This window comes from Sciurus vulgaris (assembly GCF_902686455.1).
Source record: "Sciurus vulgaris genome assembly, chromosome: 2".
NCBI lineage: Eukaryota > Metazoa > Chordata > Mammalia > Rodentia > Sciuridae > Sciurus > Sciurus vulgaris.
This window is the reverse complement of record NC_136462.1, coordinates 133,689,902-133,716,023: the sequence shown is the minus strand read 5'-3', so window position 1 is coordinate 133,716,023 and position 26,122 is coordinate 133,689,902. Positions and strand designations below refer to the sequence as shown.

At 35.8% G+C, this 26,122-nt stretch overlaps 1 protein-coding gene across 11 annotated transcripts in view; it reads left to right on the top strand.

The window, feature by feature from the left end:
* Positions 1–26,122, top strand: part of TJP1 (tight junction protein 1) — a 221,586-nt gene that overhangs the window by 160,056 nt on the left and 35,408 nt on the right. For all 11 annotated transcript variants that reach the window (XM_079121784.1, XM_079121783.1, XM_079121792.1 and 8 more), the window contains 6 exons: positions 4,750–4,874; positions 5,692–5,794; positions 11,518–11,794; positions 15,313–15,416; positions 15,958–16,126; positions 16,430–16,577. In XM_079121784.1, coding sequence (XP_078977910.1) covers positions 4,750–4,874; positions 5,692–5,794; positions 11,518–11,794; positions 15,313–15,416; positions 15,958–16,126; positions 16,430–16,577 — 926 coding nt within the window. The remainder of the gene's footprint in view (positions 1–4,749; positions 4,875–5,691; positions 5,795–11,517; positions 11,795–15,312; positions 15,417–15,957; positions 16,127–16,429; positions 16,578–26,122) is intronic.

Genomic DNA, 26,122 nt, shown 5'->3' with positions numbered 1-26,122 from the left:
TTGCATTCTCACAGGAAACTTTCTTCATTTTGGAAAACTAGAAACAATTGAAATTCTATTCATTCTTCAAGGCTAAGTAATTATTTGGTATTCCACTCTATGCAAACACTGTTGTAGGCCCCGGAGTTATGTCAGGGAACAAAACAATCAGACCGTCATGCTTACTCTCATGTACTTTGATTTCTCCTGAAAGCTGAATATATATCTCCAGTAGTGGTTTACCCCTTCCCTTGGTGCATTATAACTTTCTCAGGGTGGGAAGTCTTAGTTTCATATCCCCTCAGTGCTTGATACATAGTAAAGCTCAGTAAAAGTTAATTTCCTATGAATATATCCTATCATTATATCCAAAATGTCATTTCAACATGTAGTCAATATTGAAAAATTTATAACTTTACTTTTCTTATAAAATTAGTGCTCATCATACAATTTCACATTTTAGGTAATACTAGCCACATTTATAGTGCTCATCACATATCTAATGGCTATCATACTAGCAAGCACAGGTCTGTCTATAGGTTAAGTTGATCTGACCATCTGGAGGACTGTGTTCCACTCCCTGCCACCATAACACACCCACACTTTCTTTACTTTTGGGTGTACTTCCTTATAAAATGCATATATATTTAGACTCTTAAAAAATAAATTTTTTAGGAATGAGTTGGTCATCTCTGCCTTTCCATTTTCTTTTTTGTTAAAAAAAAATGTTTTTTCCACACATGCTAGGCAAATGCACTACCACTGAGCCACACATCCCCACTTCCTACTTTTTCATTTTCTAAAATGAAATTCTATAGTGTACATAATAAGTATTTGTGTACTGAAGAATTTTTAGTATGCTAAAGTATTAAAGGGTGAAAATATAGTCAAAACAAGGAAACTGGTCAAGAGAATAACATGAGTGAGCTGATAAAAGTTTAAATTAAGGAGGTGATTGAAGAAGAGGTAACATGGGACATGAATATTGGGAGAATGGAATGGGGGGGGGTGGGGAATAGTCTCGAACAGATGGTGCCAGGATAGTTGGTTAACCAAATATAAAATAATGAATTTGAACCCCCTACCTCAAACCAAAAACAAAACTTAAAATGAATTATAGACCTAAATGAAACAACTAAAGCTATAAAACTCTTCAAAGAAAACACAGGAATAGATCTTCTTGGTCTGAGATTAGGCAATGGTTATTGACTAATAACCACTCAGTAACTTAGTGAAATCCTGTATCAAAATAAAAAGGGCTGTAGTTGTAATTCAATGGTAGGGTTCCCCTGGATTCAACCCCCAGCATTTAAAAAAGTCGGATTCCTATCCCTCCTTGGGGAGGATGTATGTGTATGTGCTGGGGATTGAACCCAGAGACCTTGAGCACACTAGGCAAGAACTCTGTCACTGTATTATACCTCCAACAAAGATTCCCCTTCATAGCTACTAGGATGGCTGTAAGCACAAGAATAGACAACAGCAAGTGTTGGCAAGGATGTGGATAAATTAGAACCTTTATACATTCCAGGTAATAATGTAAAATGATGTAGCCATTGTAGAAAACAATTCCTCAAAAGTTAACCATAGCCAGGTGCACTGGCTCATGCCTGTAATCCCAGTGGCTTGGGAGGCTTAGGCAAGAGGAATGCAAGTTCAAAGCCAGGCTCAACAACTTAGTAAGGCACTGAGCAACTCAACAAAACCCTGTCTTTAGGTAAAATATAAAAAGGCTGGGGATGTGACTCAATGGTTAAGCACTCCTGGGTTTAATCCCTGGTACAAAAAAAAAAAAGTTAACCATAGGATTGCCAAGTATGTGACACTTGAGACACTAGCAGTTCACTTCTAGGTGTGTACTGAAGAGAAGTGAAAACAAAATAGCCACACCATAAATTATACACAAATATTCATAGCAATATTATTCAGAATAGAAAGTAGAAATAACACAAATGTCCACTAGCTGATGAATAATAGACAAAATATAGTTCTGTGATCAAATATTATTAAGCAGTAAAATTGAAGTATTGATACATTTTTAGAAGTTGGTTTCTAGAAATTGATAACTATCAAAAGAAGTATATTTGTACTTTACTTAGTTATTACCAAATTGCTCCCCTAAAGAGTAGCAGGTTGCATGCCCATTAGCAGTGTACAGCTAGTATTGATAATGAGACCTGATAGTGACTGTTTATTATTAAGACTGACTTCTCCTCTCCAGAATTAAAACCAGCATGTTATATGTGTATCTGTGCGAACGTACAAAATAAAAATAAGCAAACAGGTTTCAATATTACATAAATACTTCATGATAAAGGCATTAAGATTAGCATATTAGGAAATCCATTGGTGTACTATATTAATAAATCTCAAGTTCTATGATTATCTCCAAGGTCCTGAAAAAAGTTTTTTAAGGTTATTATTTGTTAAAGTACACAGAAAATCTGACTTTATACACATATTGTTGAAAAGGAGGAGTTATCTTATGGCACTTTTACTTGATTATGATGTATAGTCATCGGCATGCTAAGTGGTAGTTTCTAAAGGATAGTTGCCATGTACAGTCTTTAAATCCATATCAGTGAACTTTTTGTACTGTTACACAAATATCCATTGGCTTATTATACCCTGAATCGGTATTTTATCTATGCATAATTTTAAGACAACTTGATCGATCTTTTGGGAAATGCTGGTTCCTAGAGTCAAGGCACATCTTTCAAATGGTAACACATTTTATCATACAGTATATTTTTAAAATCACATGTTAATACCACCACCAATCTCATAAGGAAGGTGTTTCAAATATTGAAAGACTATTGAACTCATGGTGGCAGATCAATTTTTCCAAATTTAAAATTTCTCTTAAAAATAAATTTGGGAGCTGGCATTGTAGCTCAGTGGTAAGAGTGCTTGCTTGGCACATGTGAGGCACTAGGTTTGATCCTCAGCACTAAATAAAAAATAAATAAATAAATAACAACTAAAAAAATAAATTTTCATTGTTGGCGGCAAGTGCCATTAGTTGTTTTCCTTGAAGCAGCAGTTATTCATTCATTTGGGGGCGAAATGTCTCAAATATTTAGGCCTGAATAACTGTACATTCCTTCAAGTAAAAATGGTGTCTGGTGTCCCCCTCCTTCTTGCATATATACACAACTAGTTGAACTTGCATTCACCATAGCACTTGGGTATGAGGTAAACGTGTTTTGTGGATACCTCTCATTTCTATACATAGATTATTGGAAAGATGTATACTTAAGATTGAGATAAGTAAAATTGAGACTTTTTGTTGCTTCAAATCATTCTGAAGTATAACTGAATTTTTTTTTTAAATTATGACTTTGTGGCAGTGACTGTCGGGTTTGGTATTACTGTCTTGATTTGTGTCTTGTGAAGGAAAAGCCATTCCCGTTAGCTATCACTCCCCAGTTTTTCCCTTCCCTCTTGATCCTAGACAACAGCTAATCTAATTTGTTGATTTACCTTTTCCTGAACATTTCATATAAATGGAATAATACATATGGACTTTTGTGACTGGTTTCTTAACTGATAAAGTCTTCAAGGTTCATCTGTTGTAGCATGTGTCAGTACTTCATTCCTTTTCATTGACAAATGATTTTCCATTGTATGGCTATACCACATTTTACTTATATCCATTCTTATGTCCATCCAGTTGATGAACATTGGTTTATTTCTACATTATGGCTATTATGTTTGATGCCACTGTTAATATTTATGTGTAAGTCTTTGGATACGTTTTTGTCTTTCTTGGGTATATACCTAGGAGTAAAATCAGTGGTGCTTATTCTTTTTTTAAAGGAGAGTTTGGTTTGTTTTTTTCCACTTTTACCACTTCAGGCTTTGGGGTGGAAGGGAAGATCATGACCTGCTCTTTTCATGGTGGACATGGTCTTCTCTTTTGTGAACTGGACAGCTTAGGGAAGGGAGTTGTTATTTTTATCCTCATTGTTTTATATTGCAGAACATAGGAATGTAGTACAACTTAACACAAAAATATACTCCTCTATCTTAGTGTTTCTGCAGCCCTAAGAAAATATGTATTTCTTTAGACTAGTATGAGTAGTTTATTTTTATTCTAGAGAATGTGTTTGGATTCCTTGAGATTCAGTAATTTTTAAATAAGTTGAAAATATTTTGAATATTTTCTGAATTTGGCTATCTGAATTTGGCTATCCCTTAGTCATTATGGTAAAGATTTTTAGCTCTTTCAGAAGTTTGTAGTTTAATTTACTTTAGCTAAAGATATAACTAATGTACTTCATACAACTAATGTATACAGTGTGTTCAGGACTTTTCTTCTGTAAATATTTACTTACACAGAAATTTTTAGAATAATTAAAGTCAAACTAATATTTGACTTTCAAGTCTACTTATATTTTGAATTACAAATGGTGTATTTGCTAGTTTAATGTGTCATTTTCTAAATTAGTTGCCAGTGTTTGTGATGATCACACTGGGTACTGCCAGTACCCTCAGGACCTCTTTTCATAATCGGAAATCAAGATTTCAGTGTTCAGAATTGTTAAACTATTGTAGTTCTTAACATTTATGTAATTGAAAACTTTTAATATTGTTAGTCTAGTATTTAATTTATTAGATCATGTATTCTCATAAGAATAATTCTAATACATAATCATATAAGCAAATACAGATCACAAAATGACTGATTCTGTTTAACTTTTTAGATTATAGCGTATGCCATAATGAGCAATTATTTTTGTCAATAATTTACTGTAATTACTACACTAGGCTCCTGGATTTGGATTTGGAATTGCAATATCTGGTGGAAGAGATAATCCTCATTTTCAGAGTGGAGAAACCTCCATAGTAATTTCAGATGTATTGAAAGGAGGACCAGCTGAAGGACAGCTACAGTAAGTGCTTTTCTTCTTTCAGGCGCCTGTGTGATAAGTACTATTCCTGTCTTATCACTGACCTGCTTTCCTAATGATTTTGCTAACTCAATTTAGGTAGACTTTAGCTTTCAGGAGCCTCTCACCCCAAGTCTTGCTCTTTTTGTATGACAAAGTGATTAGCAAGACAAAGAGAATCAACAAATACAGTAAAAAAATGAGAGTATAATTAGAAGGATGATAAGAAACTTAAAAGAAGAAAGAACTGGACTGGGGATATAGCTCAGTTGGTAGAGTGCTTGCCTCACAAGCACAAGGCCCTGGGTTCAAATCCCCAACACCCCCCCAAAAAAAGAAAAAGAAAGAAAGAAAGAACTTTTTTCTTTTTGATGGTACTGGGGATCAAACTCAGGATCTCAGTGAATACTAGGTACATACTCTTACCAATGAGACATATCTTCAGCCCAAGAATTTACCTTTTTAAAAGGGAATGACTTTTTCTAGCTAGATGAGATAATCTAATATCATCTAATGCTCTGTTATTGAACCATCAATAATTATTATTCTGTTATGATACCTGTTTTGTCCATTGGGGAAACATTATGTTAATAGTTACAAAAATGGTAGTGTGCAGTTAGTTACTTGCTGAACATTTTTGTGAACGATGAGAAAGTAAATAGTTTGACATTATTATATCATTACTTAGAACACAAATAGATAAATCAGCCCATAATTAGAAGGCTTTTTTTTTTTTTTTTTTTTGGAAAAGAAAATTCTTCATAAACTTTATCTGTGTATTTTTCTCTAACATGTTGTTTGGTGCCTTTTTCCCACCTAGGGAAAATGACCGAGTTGCAATGGTTAATGGAGTTTCAATGGATAATGTTGAACATGCTTTTGCTGTTCAGCAACTCAGGAAAAGTGGAAAAAATGCAAAAATTGTAAGTTTTATTTTTAATTCATTAGAAGTGTACCATCTATTGTTGATACTTTTCTGGTGTTTGATTTTGTCCTTCCCTTTAGGAAAATGAAAACTGAAACAAAAGTTCCAAAGTTAGTTGTTGAAAGTAAGAGTGCTTCTTCTAATATTGGTGTATTTGCTCAAAGTTTAGATACTGGGATTTTTGTTTTTTTTAATTACAAAAGGAAGGGGAGTGGTCAAATGGCTTTTTATGGCTTAACATTATTTCCTTCTCTTCTAAGTATTTTGGTTAGATTGAATTTTGGCAAGTAATTTGAAATATCTGGCCCTGTTTTCTTGTGTAATACTTGTTTACTTTGGAAGTTTTACATTTTCTCTTTAACCTACATCATCAGCTGCTTTCCTTGTTACTATGATTGGGTTTGAGCAGAAAGTCTCAGATTTTCTTTCTAGAGTTGTTCGGGATATATTTCATGTAACTACCTTATTATATGGCGAGAATCTTGATTATATTTCATATTTCTCTTTGAGAGGTATACATTTTTAAGTATAAAACATTCAGTTATCTCTCAATAACTGGCCTTACATCACAGTTAAAACTTGGGAAATGTGGCACGAAACAGATTTGATGTAGAAGTCTTACTTTAAATAATGTTGATATTGAGGAGCACATAAGCCTCTTCACCCACTTTGTTCCTCACCTGGCTTCACCCTACCTAGCTTCTGAAGGACCAATAAAGGCACAACTTGAAGCCTGAACTCAAATATACAAGAGCAGGAGGCAAAGGCTAGGTGGTGAATTGGTCTGTCCTGCTTTATCCTTCGAGAACCTATCTTAACCCTCAGCAAATACTCAGAACCACAGTGGGACCCAGTAGACAGGCCTGAAGGGAAGCCTGCATTGTGTTGTGATCTCTGGGAACTATCATGAAAGCTAGAAGGGGTTCTCTGAGACTGCACCAAATAGTTGCTAGGCTCTCTTGCCCTGTGCAGGCTGCCATTGCCACATAGTATTATCCTCACACCAGTGTCATTGCTGGTGAGATGAGCATTTTTCTCACACTGCAGTAGACACAGTATTTAGTTATTACTTTGTTCCAAATAACAGACACCTTTTGTTTTGATGTTTCTACAGCCTCATTGTAATTATTTTTTACAATCATAACATTTGAAAATTGTAGTTAATATACAGACTGCCTAGTGGATGGCAGAAATTTTAAAACAATTTTTATAACATGAGATTTCAATGCTTACACAAGCAAATTGCTTATTTTTATAACTATTTCATTGTTTTTATAAACTTTGTTGTCAAATAAGCTTTAGATTTCTTGCTTTTAACTCTTTACCCTGAACATCATAATTATTATTCATAGTGCTTTTTTAGATAGGTCACTTGGCACATTCTAAAGTGAGAACCTTGGGTAAATTGGTTTTTATTCCCCTGCATCTGAGGAGGTAAACTTCACCCATCCTAGCTTTTTAAGCCTTCCATTCCTCTGTAATGTTCAACTGTTTTGTTTTTTCATGCAAAATATTTACCATACATAACCTCACACGATATTGTATCTAAGAAAGTTTTATTCCTGTACTTGCTAATTTTCCCCATAAAAATGATTTTATAAGAAAGTCTGATCCCAAGAATGTTCTTGAAATAGCACATATTTGGCCTGGCATGTAAGGAAAAGGATTTGGACATCTCAAATCTTTATCTATGGGACAGAAGGAACTCAGGAGGCTTGGCCGTGTATTTTTTTTCTCTGTGGGGAGAGGCTGTAGAGGGATTCAGTGGTAGAGTGTCTTAATCAGCAAAGAACATTTGCTTATTTCTATATTTGAATAGCTTGAATCATGTCATTAATTTATATTATCTTTCATCTCCACATGACACTTAGAATAAAATCCCAGTGCCTTAGTATATATTCTTTCATTGTAAGCTTTTTTTTTTTTTTTTGTCTTATCCCCAGTCATAACCAAACCATCAAAAACCTATATACGTCAGGTGCAGTGATGCACACCTGTAATTCCAGCACCTCCAGGGACTGAGGCAGGAGGATCTTGAGTTCAGAGCTAGCCTTAGCAAAAAAGTGAGGCACTGAGCAACTCAGTGAGACCCTGTCTCTAAATAAAATACAAAATAGAGCTGGGGATGTGGCTCAGTGGTTGAGTACCCCTGAATTCGATCCCTGATATCGCTTCCCCCCCCCAAAAAAATCTATATATTATCATATAATATATAATATGATTTTATATGTCATATGTATATGTGGCTCCCCATTTCAAAATAGCCATCTCCCCTTTCTCCTTACTCAATTTACTAATTCTCTGTGATCTTGCATTGTGGCCATGGTCTCTTTGGACTAAGAGGCCTTCAGGCAGTAGGCTTAATAAATGACTTTTTTTTTGGGGGGGGGGGGCGTGCTGGGGATTGAACCCAGGGTCTTGTGCATGTGAGGCAAGCACTCTACCAACTGAGTTATATCCCCAGCCCTCACTACAGTTTTGAACATACTGTAAAAGCATTGTGGAGCAAATGAAGATGCAAAAAACACCTCTATGAACCCTTTACATGACTGTGCAGCATTTCATTATAGTATACCTGTACTTATTCAGCCTACTTACTGATGGGCAATTCATGTCCAGTTTCCACAAGTATTAAAAAAATAATAATAATGCTGTGGTGAAGGTTGTCATGTTCCTACTTACTTGTTCAGTTAATTTTTAGGAATAAGTTTAGAAATAAATTTAGAAATGACTTTTTAGAGATAGAAGACATAAATGACTTATGTATCACCCTTCAGAAAACCAATTGGACAGTGATAGTTGAATACTTTTGAATCTTTTCCAAACTGATAAACTAAGTATAATTATTTCAAATGAAATACTTTTAATCACAAGTGGGTTTGATCCTCTCATAGTGTGTTCACTACCCTTTATGTTTCTTTTGCCTGTTCACTGCCCTTGCATTTATATGATAGTAGAAGTGTTCTGTGTGTTAAGATTATTAGTGTTTTGTCATAAACTACATGTATTATTTTCCCATTTGGCATTTGTGATTGTAGGTTCTTTATACTGATTTTGTTTTTTGTTCTTACATAATTTTGTTGCAACATGGAAGCATTTGATTTGTCAGACTTGTACTTTATTGATTCTTCTTTTGGTGCCTTGCTTACCAAGGTCTTTGCCATGCCAGAATTATAAAAGCCTCTTTGAGAATTTTATTCTCATACTTACATAATTTCATTTTATATTTGAAACCACAAATTAGTTAACTGTTTGAAAGTAGGCATTTTTCCATGAAAAAGATTTGTTCCAAAATTATCATAGTTAAACCTGACAACATTGTCAGACCTGCTCTAAATGTCATTCCAGTGAAATTAAATGAGGAATTGTAACAGAACTGGATATTTTTCAATAGTTAACCACCTACTAGGTTGAGATATTTTGTCATATGTACAGTTGAATTAATGCCAAGGAACTTGAACTTAGTAGGTTAGATGGGTATACACACTTAACTATAATGCACCGTAACATGATATTGAGAGTCATTCAGGTACAGTAGAATTTCAGAGAGGTGCTTCTGATAATCCCAGTGACTTTTTGTTTGTATTTTTATTTATACATTACTAGGGAGGAATTGAAGATTAAACAGAGTATAACTCCCTATACACTATGTTGGTGATTGACATAGAGGTGAGACTTAAAAGCAGGGAATCAGTCAGGGATGCTTTCAGTAAATGTTACCTGAGAAGGACCCACCTGAGTGTACTGAGAGAGGAAAGTTAGCCTTCTGTCAGTTCATAATAGGGCATTGGTTGTTCTTCCTACATGTGGGCCTCTCTTGTTCCTTCTTGTCCTTCAGTAGCAAAGTTTGTTTTGTTTTTCTGGAAAGGCCTGCTCTGATCACTCTTTAGCAACAGTATGTTTTTTCAGAATTTTTAATTTGTCTTGAAGTCACTGAAGCAAAAATTATAAAACATTTTTACTTTCTTTTACAACCCCCACTACAAAAAAATTATTTGTAGAAAAAATAGTTTTGTATGTGGGATGAAACAATATTAATTCAAAACTTACAGATAAGGGTTAGCTCTGTCACTCTTCTCTAAAATGTTTATGTGAATAGTCTGTCAAAATCAACAGGATGTCTCCTTTGAAATACTATCTATACTTATTTCCAAGTAGACCACAAGACTGTATACTGTCTTGGAATGTCCTCAGAAGGCTCTGTCCTTGAACAGTTAATAGAGTAAAATCCCAGAGTCTTGGAAGCAACAGTACTTAGTGTAGATCACCTTTCAAAGAAATTGAGTTGTGAAGAGAAGAGATTAGATAACTTAAAGGTAAGTAGTGAGACAGAAACACAGACGGTTAATTGGGAGATCAGTGGACTGAGGACAGATTTGAAGTAAATAGGAAGAGATTAAAGTTGCAAATAACTTGGAGAATGGTAAATGATGAAGATCTTGGAGGTGTATAGGGACAGGAAGAATAGAGTTCAAATGGAAGAGTTTTGTTTATACCCATAGAAGATCCACTTGGTCTTTGAAGATTAGAAAACAGGAGTACCCCCCCGCCCAAAAAAAAAAAAAAAAAGAGAACTACATTGAAAATACTTAGAAGTGGAGGGGGGAACAAAGTAGCACTGATCTCTAGAAGCAGACTTAAGTGATTAGGACCTTGGAGAACAGCTTTGTTGCAATACCTGTGTTAATAAATTCCACTGAAAGGCGGCAGCAACATATAGATGAAAGAATTACTAAATAACAGCAAAATTTGTGTCAAGTAAAATGAATTTATAGAGGACCTAATCAGCAAAATGTAGAAATGCAGCCATCCAAAAGTAAAGTAAATACTGGACTGACTCTTATCATAGCAAATGATTGAGGGGTCATTAGAAAGTCATTTAAATATGGCAGCATGGGGTCTGATGCAGACTTGGGAGGAAAAAAAATGAAACCAGAGAGAACTGATGGACTGAGAGAATAGGCGAGAATGGAGGAACTAGAAATAAGATGGACAGTGAAAGTTTCAGTAGATAGAGGCATGTAGAGTAGAAGACAAGTGTTACCCAAGAAGCTCTCACTTACTCTGAGTCAATTCAATATATACCAGTGTGAGAAGGCAAAGTGTAGTTCAGGGATTACAGGGCCACTCAGTCAGACAATCTGTATAGATCTTGAACTTAGAATGAAAGGTTAAGTGGACAGGGAACACAGAGTGTTAAGAAAAGAATGCCAATAGAAAGACCTTGCATCTATGCCAGAAGTTATAAATTGGAGCATTGTGAAGATGGAAGGCAGGCAGTTGGTGTTGGTGGAGTATAGCTTAGTTAATAACTCCAACATACTAAGTTGGGTACCTGGATATTGTGCACCTGGATATTGATGCATTTTAAAAATATGAAGGAACCACATTGGGCTTACAAGGTTGCTATGGTTTTAGTAACATCTGCAGTAAATTTGATGGCATTACAGTGCTTATCCTTTATTCCAGCCATCAACAATTATTAACTTCCCTGTAAGCTTTCTGGATAAAGTAAATAAGGATGTGTTAGACCCACTGAGGAAAGAGCAGCCATTATAGAAATGTATTGTTTTATAGTTGTATATTTTATATCTCATTCATATTTAAATTAATATGGGACAAGAGAAATGTATGTTCTTCTCTTAGGAACTTAAATTATATGAATGAAAATCAAGCAGTTTATCTTATTATAACTTTTCTCTCTCTTTTTTTTTAATGTAGACCATTCGAAGGAAGAAGAAAGTTCAAATACCAGTAAGTCGTCCTGATCCTGAACCAATATCTGATAATGATGAAGATAGTTATGATGAGGAAGTACATGATCCAAGAAGTGGCCATGGTGGTCTGGTTAACAGAAGAAGTGAGAAGAGTTGGGCAAGGGATAGAAGTGCAAGTAGAGAGAGGAGCTTGTCTCCACGATCAGATAGGCGATCAGTGGCCTCCAGTCAGCCTGCCAAACCCACCAAAGTCACATTGGTGAAATCCCGAAAAAATGAAGGTATTCCCTACCAACTTTTGAATTACTATTTTGACATGAAAATGTTAAGACTAATTTTAATAAGTACATTTGCAATATTTTCATATCTTTGCTTTGTGGTTCTGTTTCTGCCTTGTGTTTTGTGTTCTATTGCTGTGAGTGAAATTCTATTATGACAGGTTTCAGGGATTGTCCATTTTCTCTCCTTTTTTTTCTGGTTTATTTTCTTTTAAATCATTTTGTCGGAACAGGTTGCACTTCAAATAATTTATCTACTAGTTGGATTTTGGATTTATTATTGTGATAAGAATAGCCAAACAAATTTTGCTGACAAGAAATGTCACACCATCATCATATTGAAATTTCTTGATTTTTTTTTTTTTTTACCATAAGGATCAGTAGAACTATTACCATGGGGAAAAATCTTGGGTCTTTTGGGGGGGGATGGTTAGGGAGGATGTTGTTTTTAAATGGAGGTATGAAAGAAAGAACTTCTTATGCCCCCATCATTTCTTCATAATGCAGGATTCTTTTAAACATTTTTGAAACTGAAGCCCAGCTACTTTACCTTACTCCTCATCAAATTTACTTCTTAAAAGATGAATCTGCTGCTTCTTCCTGCTGTGGGCAGTGCATGACTGCTCATTTTGATAGAAAGGTGTAAGAATATTTTAAAGGCTCACTGATCTGCTTAATGTATTTCCTTCTAGTTTCTATACCACTGAAGTGAACTTCTCAGTAAAATCATCTTTACTTCCTGTTTCTTCTTTATTCACCCCTTACTCTTCAACCCTCTGTGGCTTGATATCTGTTCCCTGGATACCAAAACAGTTTACAATAAATCCAGTAGAAACAGTCAGTCTTCATCTTATATGCCTTTTCAGTACTATTTCACATAGTTAACCACTCACGACTTTTTGAAATAATGTCTTCTTTTGGCTCCTATATTATATCCTCTGGGGTCCCCACTCCTCCCTTTGCTGGTATATTTTGCAAGCTCATTCTGCTTATTTTAATCTTTAAAAAAAATATTCTGTAGGTTTCTGTCCTCTTCTTCCACTTAACATGATTTTTTCAGCCCATTTCAACTACTCTCATTGCCTCAGGTCATGGCATCACTAATTTCTGCAACCCAGATTTGTATGTTTCTGTGTTCCCAGCTTACTGTTAGGCATATTTACTTAGATGTTCTACGTGGAACATCTTAAGCTGTCTCTCATGAGAGCACAACTCCTTAAAGTTTTTGTTTCTTATAAAATAATCGATTGAATATTTTCCTGTCTATCTGTTTTCCCAAGCCAGTTACAGATAACATGGTAGGTAGATTTCTGTTTTAGTCAACTTTACAAATTGCTTGTGACCAAAATACCCAACAGGAGCAACTTAGAGGAGAAAAACTTTTTAAGGCTCACAGTTTTATCCATAGATGACTGCATTTCTTTGGGCTCAAAGAAGTGGGAGAAGGCCCATTGGAGGAAAATTGTTTAGTTCATAGCACAGGTCAGGAAGCATAAGTGTGGATGGAAGGGGCCAAAGGGAAGATGTGTCCTCCTAGGGCATATCTGTAGTCACCCACATCCTTCAGCCGTACCCCATCTGTCTACCATTACTACCTCGACAGTTCATTCAAACTGGAATGGAACGATTAGATTACAGCTCTCACAATTCAGTCATTTCCTCTCTGAATATTCCTGCATGGACATCAGCTTTTGGGGAATGCCTCATATCCAAACCATAACAATTATCTTTGACATCTCTTCTTTTCCTATGCCTTATGAATATGTCCTGATTTCCAAATGCCATTCTTTTCTGTTCTACCTCTGTTTTTCTTTACTGTCACTGCCCTTTCCCAGGCTACTACCATCTCTTCAGTAGATTTGTTCATTCTCATGAATGTTCCCTAGATCCTTTTCAGTGGGTTCTGTAGATTGGTCTGTGATGTTTCTGTCTTGCTCTTTTGACTCTGTTATTTTTCAGTTTTATTAGATTTAGGATTTCACTATACCTGCTGGCTTTTTCCTTCATACTTTTTGAAGCATTTGTTTTTAACTGTTCTTCTAACACCCGCAATTCCCTGCATACAAAAACAGCCTTCATGTTTAGTTTTAGTATTTTTTAGGCAAAGTTTTAGTCTTTCTTTCTCAAAGAGGCCTTCTCTCACCCCTGCCTACTTGATGCAAGACCATATATTCATTTCTACTATTTGAAGTCTTTATAGCACTTGTAATTGCTGTGGTAACATCTTTTTCGCCACTGGCTACATACATTGCCACAGAATTGGGACTCTTTCCTATGCTGTTTTATCCATAATGCCTGACACATAGTTATTAAATATGTACCTGAAGAAATACATGGTTAACTGAATAATATCTAAGGAATATTTTGGGATCATATATAATAATGATCATTTGTATTTTTGATCTTGAAGAACAGTCCTCTAATGAGTACTATATTTTGTGATAATGACCATTTCCAAAGCACATGTAGTTGCCTGCCTAGTTCCTCACCTAATTCCCTAAAAAGTCATTTTCTTTTTTCACCTTTGTTCTATTCCTGCTTGTGAGCATTCTTTTACTTTAGTTAATTGTAACTGATGGAACTTTTAGATGCTTGAGTAACAAACCCGCTAACTTTATTCCAGAATAAAAATAATTTTCTGTTTTCCATCTTGGCTTTTAAAATTTTGCTTCATGTGGGTTTTGGGTTTGTGTGTGTGATGTTTGTTTTTTAATGCAGGAAGACTTAGAGTCCTTCTTTTTCTCCTCGTAGAACCAAGGGCATGCCTTTTCTTGTTGACACTACACTGATGGTTGTAGTTGTTGGTCTTATTCTTTAAAACATACATTTTATAAAGCTGTCATAAGAACCAGAAAGTTCTCTGGACTCTTAATAGTAACTTCCTCACCAACAGACACAATTAATGTTGCCTCACTCTTGGATCCTTTGCTGGTTATATAAAGGAGAGGACTAGCATTTTAACTCCTGCTCACACCTTCCTGGCTGGTTGTGAACAGTTGCACTAATATATAATAGCATAGCTAATGTTCTGAGTAAGTCTCTCTAGTTATCAGGTACATAGGATCAGAAATATTTTGTTCTGTGAGCTGGGAAAAGCAAAAATAGTTTATGCTCGATAACAGCCATCAATAAAACATTCAAACTTCCCAAAGTTTTTCAAGCCTCAAGCAGTTCACTTTTTCAGAATTATATTTCTTGTAACTTTCTTAGAAGCCAGTGCTATGTCAATATGTGATCAGAAAGAAATGGAGTTCTCTTCAGGGCTTCTCCCTTTCAGTAAAATGGGAACACAGGGTCTCAATTTTTTCTTTGAACCACACACTTTCACTTCGCTTTCACATTGACATTGCAAACTTTTTGATGATAAAAGAAAATGTCTTATTTGCAGGATGACCAGGAATAATTCATGTACATTGATTATGCTTTAAAACTGTTTTGCAGTGATTATTAGGCTAGTATTTTAAATTCTACTTAAGTGTCTTAGTATTTTACACTAAAGACATTTAAATATATTATTCCAGAATACGGTCTTCGATTGGCCAGCCATATATTTGTAAAGGAAATTTCACAAGATAGTTTGGCAGCAAGAGATGGCAATATTCAAGAAGGTGATGTTGTATTAAAGGTATAGTCATATTCTTACATTTTAATGAACTGAAATAAAACCAGGTCCTAGAGTTAGCTAGCCTTTACTCCTGCTTGAAATAATTTAGCCAAAGAGGATTAAAAATCTGTGTTTGGGGAAGAGTGACCCAGATTGCCCCAGTCCATTTTTACATGTCAACAATAATACTTCAGCTGTGGAGAGAATAAATTGTGTAAATATGTATCTTTCACCAGCAGGAGGTATTTGGTAGATGGAGATGTCTGTTCATATATACATTGAGTGGTTTTGATAATTGTTCCAGATATTGAAATGTTTGTTTATAAGTAGTAGGATGGGACGGTAGTAGGGAGGGGCTAGGGGATTCTAATTTGAGTTTATCCAACAGAACAGTGTAATAAAGATTTTATCATTTCAGAAGGTGGAACAGTTCAATGACTTAGAAAAATACAAGGGGAATACTTTGGCTCTTGTAACAAGGAGTAATTTGGATATTCCTGTTCATACAGAATTAACATTTGTATCTTTGTTATTTACTTTTGTAGTATCTTTTCTCTTGCAGATAAATGGTACTGTGACAGAAAATATGTCATTGACAGATGCAAAGACATTGATAGAAAGATCTAAAGGCAAGTTAAAAATGGTAGTTCAAAGAGATGAACGGGCCACCCTACTGAATGTCCCTGATCTTTCTGACAGTATCCATTCTGCCAATGCATCTGAAAGAGATGGTGAGTACAGTTCTGTTTGGAGGGTCCCAAATGTCTTATTTCTCAAAGTACTAGAAAGACTTGATATATTTGAGTGATATGTTCATTTTCTACAGGCCTTCAGAATCCAAAAATTACATCTCCATATATTTTTTTCTTTTCTCTCTGTAAGCAGCTCACACTGTTGATTTAATTACCAGCTGATGAAGTTAATGCCATTTTGTATGAATTATACTTGCCTTATTTCCAGTATCACTGGAGTGTCTTAACACTTGTTTGTACATCATTTCAAGGAAAGTTAAATAATACCCTTTTATTTAACAGACATTTCAGAAATTCAGTCACTAGCATCAGATCATTCTGGTCGCTCACATGACAGGCCTCCCCGACGCAGCCGGTCACGATCTCCTGACCAACGATCAGAGCCCTCTGATCATTCCAGACACTCTCCACAGCAGCCCAGCAATGGCAGGTAATAATGCTCTGTTGTTTAAAATAAAATGATTATGTTTTCTTTCATATGTGCATCTGTAATTGCTTAGAAATAAAGTCAAAAGGTAGATTTTCTTTTGATTATTTAATATTTGATCTGTTCTTCTTCAGTTTAGACATTTCTTATCTAAAAGAACAGAGGACAACTATACTTTCTCTTAAAGGGCCAAATAGTAAATATTTTAGGCATGCAAGCTGTACAGTATCTATTCTGTTCTAACTGCCTTTGTATCACAAAAGCAACCATAGACAATATGTAAATGAATGGGTGCATGGCTGTGTCCCAATATTTTATTTATTTATTTAAAACAATGGTCCACAGATGTAGTTTGCCAATCTGTTACATTAGAAGATGCTAGCAAGCTTCAGGAATCTACTCCTTGGGAAGGTTAGCTATGGAAAAAAATCTTTTAATAGATTATTCTAGACTTTGTTTTTCCTTTTAAAAATACTTTGCCTGGTATCCAATGTGTCTGGTATGTGATTAGTGTGTGACCTGAGTTTATCTTGTTTGGGGTCACATATTCATATGAAAGTCTGAATAAGATTATGATACTTTGCTTGAGAAAAAATGCACATGTGCATACATATGCAGCATTTTGCTACAATTTCTGGATATTTCCAAAGCTCTGTAGCCTGCTTTTGACCTATAACAATAAATATGTAAATCTGGAGGCATTTAAAAATACGGCCTCGAAGCCATAGAGACATTTTTGGAGAAAAGGGGACCTTTATTCATTTGAATTTAAGTTGATACAGCCTTTATGGAAAATAGTTTAGAGGTTCCCCCAAAATTAAAAATAGGCCAGGCATGATGGCACACACCTATTTCCAGCTTCTCAGGAGGCTGAGACAGGAGGATTCCAAGTTCAAGGCCAGCCCCAGCACTTACCAAGACCCTGTGTCAGAATATAAAATACAAAGTGCTGGGGATATAGGTAAATGATGAAGATCCCCTGGCTTCAGTCTCCAGTACTATCAAAAAAAAAAATCAGTAATCCTGCTTTTCAAGAAATAAAATCATTATCCTCAAGAGATACCTGCATACCCATGTTGGTTGCAGCGTTATTCATAGTAGCCAAGATATGGAATCATTATTTAGCAGTGGATAAATGAGTAAAACAGAAAGTGTGTATATATATGCAATGGAATATTATTTGGTCTTAAAAATGAAGGAAATTTGGCTGACTGCAGCAACATAGATGAACTTAGAGAATATGATACTTGTGAAATAAACCAGACACAGGAAAACACATGCTGTGTGATCTCCTTACATATGGAATCTAAAAATGTTGAATGCAGAAATCGAGAGTAAAAGGTGTTAGGGAGAAATGAGATTTCGGTCAAAGGGTACAAAGTTTTAGTTATGACTAAAGTTGTAGAAACCTGATATACAGTGTGGTGATTATAGTTATTAATATATACTTAAAATTTACTAAAAGAGTAGATCTTAAGTGTTCTCATCATGAAAATAGGTAACTGTGAGGTAATAGACATGCTGTTTATGGTTATCATTTCAAAATTATAGATATATCAAAACAACACATGTGTACCTTAAATGTATGTGGTCAGTAACATTTCATTAAAGCTGCAAAGATAAACTCAGTTCCAGAACCAAAGAGAAAGTATAGGATTAGATATATAGTTTTGCAATTTGTCTGTATGGCAGTATTGTCTGAAGTCATAGAAGTCACTAAAATTGCTTAGAGGAAGATCATGGAGGCTTGGGCCATAGGAAGCACATTGCTTTAGGAAAGTGAGGAGGCAAAGGAGAAGTAAATGGAGAGTAGCAATACCTTGCCAGAAGAGAGGTTTTCTAGAAGTTCATTAAAAACCATAATGGTAACAGTTGTTAAACTGTAGAGGTGTTTGACTTTCTACTATAATAGAAGCTAATAAGAGAAGATAACTACTAACAGCTGTGGGTGTGGTTGCTATTATTGCATCCACTCTAGTTTAGATATTTGTGAAGCTGATTCTTAGTAAATTTCAATTTTTTAGCCTGATGCTTATTTTAAACCCTGAAAGATAATGTATATTGATTCTAAAAATAATATATTAATTCTGAAAAACGACCTGATGCAGCAGGATTGCTGTCAGGAACAAATACACATACAAGGATTACTGCCACAACATATACATAGTGATATAACTAACATCTTTGATGACTCATGGGAGCAACTGTAATTTTAACACATTTCTCACACCTAGAAACCATGGTGATATCAAGCAGTTTGGACATGATTTTTCCCTTTAAAAAAATTTTAATCAGAATATCAAAAATTTGGCCACTTAATTTGATTATAAGCAGATTCTAAATCTTAGAAATTTCTTTTTGATACCCCCCTTTTTTTAAAAGCCTTCCTGAAGTCTTGTCATCTATAACCTTAACTTGAAAACTGAAGGAGTCTTATCTTTGTAAAATTAATTATACTCATACTTTTTTAGTATGTTTTACTTCTTTTAGGAACCTTAAATATTTTCATGGGCAACACCAGTCTTAGCAAAACTTTTAAAAATAGAATGCCCTGGGGCCTATTCTCAGTTCAGATAAAATAGAGAAGGAATGCTTTTCTTTAAGCTCCTGGTATCGTTCACTTTGTATTCTATCAAACTTGGGGTCTACTGGTTAAAAGGTAGCATGCGAAAGAAAAGAGAGTATTTGAAAGGATAGCAGAAGTCTTTTTAAGTTCTCTCAAATTGTGTTAAAAATGTAATTCCTAAAAATGAAGTAACCTGTCCACAGGCAAAATATGAAATAGTATTACTGGCTATTTAAAGCTCCCCCACTCCCTACCCAAAGTTAATTTTAAAATTCAGAAACCATGGAGTTTTAGTTTAAAAGGTACTCTGCATTTTGAGAGAAACAATTTGAATATACCATAAGAGTAAAATGCTGGTATAATAAACATCATGTAACCTCCATGTAATCTTTTACTTTAGTTTTGTTTGTATATGTGTCTTTGTGTTACAAATGTTATTAAATTATGTTGTTTAAGGAAATGATACAAAACTGCCTTTGTCTCCGTGAGAATAGTTTTTTTATTTAGTGTGTGAAAAGGGATTGGAACCAGGATTAAAACTCTTGACCTTTTGACCCAAATCTTCGATTTTATTAATACAGAGAAAGGAAGGAAGTAGATTAAGTGCTTTTTCATCTTCAAGGAACAAAAGTCTGCAAATAGTTATTATTGTCATGACCAACTTAGTATTTTTTGTGTGTGATATTCTTTTCTCAGAGAGTAAACAGGGAAGAGAATGAGAAAACACATATACTTACTTGTTCTTCATTTTGATTAACAAAGTACCTTCATTGTTGAGTATAACAGGGATTGGCATACTATGGTCCATGGACTAAATTCAGCCTGGTTTTATAAATAAAGTTTTATTAGAAATTATTCTTATAATGAATAATTGAGAAGTTGTGACAGAAACCATATGAATGAGGGGGAGCTGTTTACAGAAAAAGTTAGCCAGTCTTTGCCTTGATGCATGTGACTGGCCTTGTTTGCTCTTTGATTTTACTCAGTATTATTTCTGAGGCCATTCTGGGCCCATGACTTAGACAAACTCTCAGGAGATGGGAATACTGAGAGCATTTGTAGTTGATGGTGACACTGCTTCTAGTGATTGCTGAGTAGCACTGTAAAGACAATTTCACTCATCTCACCGTAGTTCCAGCATAAGGAAGTATTTGATTTGCAGAATATGTTCTAGATTCTGCATGGTTCTATTATACTTTTCTAGTATTTACAGTTACTTTAGTACATGAATTTTGACTTTTCCCCTCTGGAGGAAGAATATGTCTGCCTTTTCTCTGTGCTATAAACATTTGTGAATATGATGCTACTTATTAATCGTAAGTTTGAACAATTTTAAAGTTCTGTCACAATAAAAACTCAGATTAATAAGGTAAGATTGAATTGTGAAAACTTCAATTGTCCAGATTTGCTTACACCCAGTCATTCCATGAAACTGGTGGCAAAGCTCATCTAAGGTCTAAGCTGTTGTGCAAAGTTTTAAAGAAATGTATTTTTAACAAATAGAAAAATTCAAAATTTTATTTAGTATATCCATTCTGTGAAAGTAGTTGTTTCTCAGTACTTGAAAGCAGTATTTTCAAAAGATTGAAACTTTGTAAAAATCTTACATATTTTCTTTATTCATTATTTATTCCTCTGAAGATAAATGCCTCCACTAAACTCTGAATTGATTTATGTTAGAGTAAATACATTGATTGTAAAGTTGAGTTTCATGAATGAGAAATTTCTAGCCTAATTCCAGGTGTTAGCCAAAGTAAGATAATGTATTTGAGGACTAAAGCTCAAAAGTTCGGTCCACCCGTATTATTCATTTTCTAAGAGGGCCTTTTAAGTCTTAATATGTCTATACACATAGGGAATATAATTATCTTTTTAAATTAGAGAGGACCTAGTTTTTTTTTTTTTTTTTTTCCTTTTATTTACATACCTTCAATCACCTTTCATAGTTGGCTTTTTGTTTTGTTTTTTTGAAGAAATAGTTACTAGAAAGCTATAAATATTCTTTAATCACACTGTAATACTGTTTCTGCTCCACATGGCTTAGTTTTCTCTGGGATATGTGTGTAGCTCTGCCAATAGGTTAAAAGTTATTATTGAAACATCCTAATATGTCACTTGAATCTCTTTTAATGTATCATATGTGGAGGAGTTACCATTTTCTGACTAGTGAATTTCAAATGTTAATTACTGATCTTTGGCTTTAGTCCTTTGTCTAAAAAAGGTTTCATACCTACAATTTACATTGGCGCCTTATTCTAAACAAGAATGACATATGCTACTATTGATAATTAACTCGGTATAGTACTACTGCATTGTTTTTTTTTGTGGATTGGCATCATCATCTCCCCCCTCTTATTTCCCTTCAAATCTGTAAGAAGAAAAGCCCAGGTAGAAGGATATGATTAATTATCTCAATGGAGTTAATCAACTGATTGATTTCTTCTTTCCTATGTCTCCTCATCATTACAGCTTGACTAATATAGTTGGTTTTTAGTTTTAACAGATGGCAGTTTCTGTAGTGAAGGTTGAAAAGATTTTTTTTTTTCAGTAAGTCAGTAATTTGGACAGTGTCCTGCTGATGGGTCTTTTATCAAATATTTACTGATACCACATAAATATATCATCAGTTCATGATTATAAATGCACTGAACGAGCTGGACAAGATCTTTGCTTCATTTGTAGAGTTTATATCCAAGACTAAAGAAAGCAGGTAGGTTCAAAAATTTGAAAACTTTTTTTTAAAGCAGTACTGGGGATTGAACTCCAGGGCTCTCTACCACTAAGCTGTATTCCAAGCCCTTTTTATATTGAGACAAGGTCTTGATAAGTTGCTGGGGCCCACCTGGATCTTGCGATATACTCTGCCCCAGCCTCCCAAGTAGCTGGAATTACAGGTGTGCAACACTGTGCTCAGCAAGATCTTTTTTATTTATTTTAGTTTTTGGTACCAGGGATTGAACCTAGGGCCAGTTAACCACTGAGCCACATCCCCAGCCCTTTTTTGTATTTTTATTTAGAGACAGGGTCTCATTGAGCTGCTTAGGTCCTGGCTAAGTTGCTGAGGCTGACTTTGAACTTGCAATCCTCCTGCCACTGAGATTCCAGGTGTGCACCACCATGCCTAGCCATGCCCAGCAAGATCTTTTTAAAATAAAGGTACAACCAGTCTTTTGGGAAAGTGAATGCCCAGAAGTATGAGGGAAAGCTCCATGAATGGGCAGCCTGGTGTATCTTATCAAGATGTAATCAGAAGATAGCACAGTTTGAGAATGGACAAAGGTTAATGTAAACAAAACGTAGCAAGGTATTAAAGTGATGAAGGATTGGGTAGTAAGAATTAAAGAGAAATCTTAAGAATATAAGAGCCATAGATAGCAAGGAACAAAATCGCTACCATTGGTGGTGAGACAGTGCCAAAGTAAGAGATAGCTCCACCCATGCCCAGGGATGAGGTTTAGTCTTCTCTGAAAAGACACAACCTTGGCTCAGTGTGTGGCAGAGAATTTGCTGTAGTGGGTCACCAGATGAACTTAAAGGGTATTCTCCCTCTGTGATGCTTGGGAAAGCCACTGATGAAGATGTCTCAGCAGAGACATTGCACTACAAAGGTATCTAAGTAAGTGGCTGGAGCACTCTGCTGACCATTTAGTTTTCATGCCCAATGTATGCTACAAGAGCATGTTGAGGGAATGCACCTTTCCTCCTGCGCATCTTCCTGGGTCACTCTGCCTTCTGCCCTCCGCCTATACTAACTATCTCCAAACAGTTGTTTTGGGGAAAAATTTTTTTTTTAAAAGCCTTCAGTTTTTCTCTTAAAACAATCTTACCTCTTACTGATCTCATTGAGTGTGTTAAACACTCTGTTAATACAATTGGTAGGTTAAAGAAGAAGGCTATTTACAGTGAATCTATTATTTATGTAAACTGTAAAAATTCTCCTGAGATACATTTCTACTTCATCTTTAACAACTATCCTTTTAAGAATTTTAACCAGCCTTTCAAAGTCTCTAGAAAAATGGGTCATTACCATTAGGTTGATATGTTCAGGTTAAAAATTAAAAACCTAAAATCTGTCTATCCTGAGGGGAAAAAAGCCCTTAAGAAGGTCTTGAGGCCCCTTAGAATGCCTTGAGTTTCCATCTGGGCTACTAAGAGGCAGAGTATGGTAGACAAACATGAATCTAATCAGAATGCATATGATTTAATATTATTAGAGCCATTAGGATAGATAATATTGTGAAGAAAGTTTGGGGGGGGGGTAAGTTTCCAAACCTCAATAGTTTCTTTCAGTAATTGCTGCTAATTATAGACTAATTTCATGGATATAAATTGGTTTTGTCTTTGCATTCACATCTGCTCATAAGAGAACAGCTTAAGTATTTGGAAAAGTTGATTATTTTGTTCTGTATAACTTCAGATTGCATTGCCCAAGACCAAAGCCACTAACCACGTATGGCTGTTGAGCATTTGAAATGTGGTTAGTCCAAAATGAAGTGTATTGGGTTAAAGCATGTGGCTCATCTAGCATGCATGAAGCACTAGATCAATCCCTAGTAGCACAGAAAAAGAAAAAGAGAAATTGGTTGCCAGATTGAGATATACTGTAAACATGAAAAAGAAGCACATTGGATTTTAAAGACTTGAGTACACAAAAAAGAATGTAATATACTTCATTATTTATATTTACAAGATGAAATAATATTTTAGATTATTGAGTTAATTATAATTTAATAATGGATTTTTTTAACCTCATTAAATGTGTGTTCTAGATAATTTAAATTACCTAAGCAACTCACTGTGTAATTCTGTTAAATTGCACTGGTTTACATCTTCATGTGTTATTGAATAATGCTTCCATCTTTTGGTAGATAATGGAAATGCATGAAAAAGAGCAGTACTTTTCCAAATATTAATTATATGCAAAATTTCATAGAATGATGTGCACCTCATTTATATGAAATTTTTAAAGGCTAATAGCTTTGAAACCCATAATAATTGTATCACAAGAAAAAATCTTTGTTTAAAATTAGACCTTATTTAGAAAATAATCCCCCGCTATCAAGACCCCTTTTCCCAAGACATCCCACCTGACTGGAGGGCACGTGCTGCATTGAGAGGCGTCTCCCAGCTTAATGCCCAAAGAATACCCCAGACTCTCCCCTCCATTCTCAAAAGCCTGGCTGCCGAAGATTCTGGAATTAAAGACTTGCATACCATTCCAACCAAGTGATTTTAGGTCCCAGGCCTGGTGCTGCTCTGTATCCTGGGAGCCAGTGAAAAAATCAGGAGCTGTCAATAAATGTTCACCATCGAACCAAGGAATGACATCACCAACGGTAGTCTGGACTCTTCCTCAACACTGAAAGCCATTTGCAGGGCTGGCTTGGCCAGAAAGTCAATGCCCAGTGCTGAAGACAAAGAAACTGGAACCTGGACCCAAGCCCAAGCTTTGGATTCATCAGCTAAGTTTTTCCCTCTTGGGCTCCAGTAGCCCAGAGGAGACAAAGGACATTTGGGATGAACCATATCCCTTGGAGCCTCCTCTGGCAGTTTTTCTTTTAGAGAAAAAAACATGTGGGCTATCCTAGACAAAAGCTCCCCTGCTCAACTAAGGTCCCAGAATCTTGTGCCCAGACCACTGCAGTGGTCTTGTGACCTGATGATCCCTCAGTTCGTCCCTCATTTATATTCCTCACATAAGCCAGGGTCATGGCTTAAAGGGTCATTTAATCATGTCACTCCCTTGCTTGAAACCTTCACTGCATTCTTCCTTCCTTCCTGGCCTCTCACAGAGCTCTCCAGGGCCTGTGAACCCGTCACTATCCATGCCCTGTGCTTGCTACACTGGCCTTCCTTCTATCCCTGTACATAGAGGCTCTTTCCTAGCTCATGGACTTCTAAGCATTCTGTTTCCTCTACCAAAACACTCACTTTCTGGCTGACTCCTTCCTTCCCACTGCCATCTTTTTTTGTGGTACTGGGGATGAAAACCAGGGACTTGCACAAGCTAGGCAAACATTCTACTCCTGGCTATATGGCTAGCCATTTTTAAATGAGACAGGATCTAAGTTGCTGAGGTTGGTATAGAACTTGTGCTCTTCCTTCCTCAGCCTCCTGAGTAGATGGGAACATAGGTGTGTACCACAGTGCCCGCTACTCTTCTTTGTTTATCCTGTAACCTTTCTGTCAATCAATCAGACCCCCAGAACTGGACATCCTGCCCTCATGAAGTTCACAACATGTGATGGTGCTAAGTGGGAAGGGTATCAGTGGTGATGGAGGGTCAGGTATGGTCAGGTATACCTTTAATCCCAGTGACCTGAGAGGCTGAGGCAGGAGGATCCTAAGTTGAGGGCCAGCCTCACTCAGCAACTTTGTGAAGCCCTAAGCAACTTAGCAAAACCCTGTCTCAAAATAAAAAATAAAGAGAGGTACCCCTGGATTCAATCCCCAGTACCAAAAAAAAAAAAGCAATAAGGGAGAAAGTCACAATAGCAGCCTTGTCTGACTCTCCCAACCCAAATCAGACCTCTGACAATGCTCTCTACTCTGTTTACTTGCCCTCCTTTGTATTCATCATGCTTTGTACCTTTGTTTGTATGACCTCCCCCCCTCCATGCTGGGCAAATTCTCTACCATTGAACCACACCCCAGCCCCTATATAACTATATTTAAGTTTTCAGTAAAACATGTTTCGTGAGAGCACAAAAAAAAATTCCCTCCATAGAGCCAGATTTCCAGTTAAGCTTAAATCTTGTGTGGAAGGTTATAGTCTAAGGTGCAGGGAGTGTGGCTCAGTTTGGTATAGTATCTAGATGGAAAATACTTAAGACTCAGCTGTTTCTTGAGACTTATAGGTGAAATGTTGTTACCACATGCATGAAGATTGCTTGAAGATAAGGGGGCCTTGCTTGGTGCAGTGGCACACAATGGTAATCCCAGTGTCTTGGGAAGCTGAGCAGAAAGATCAAAAAGTCAAACC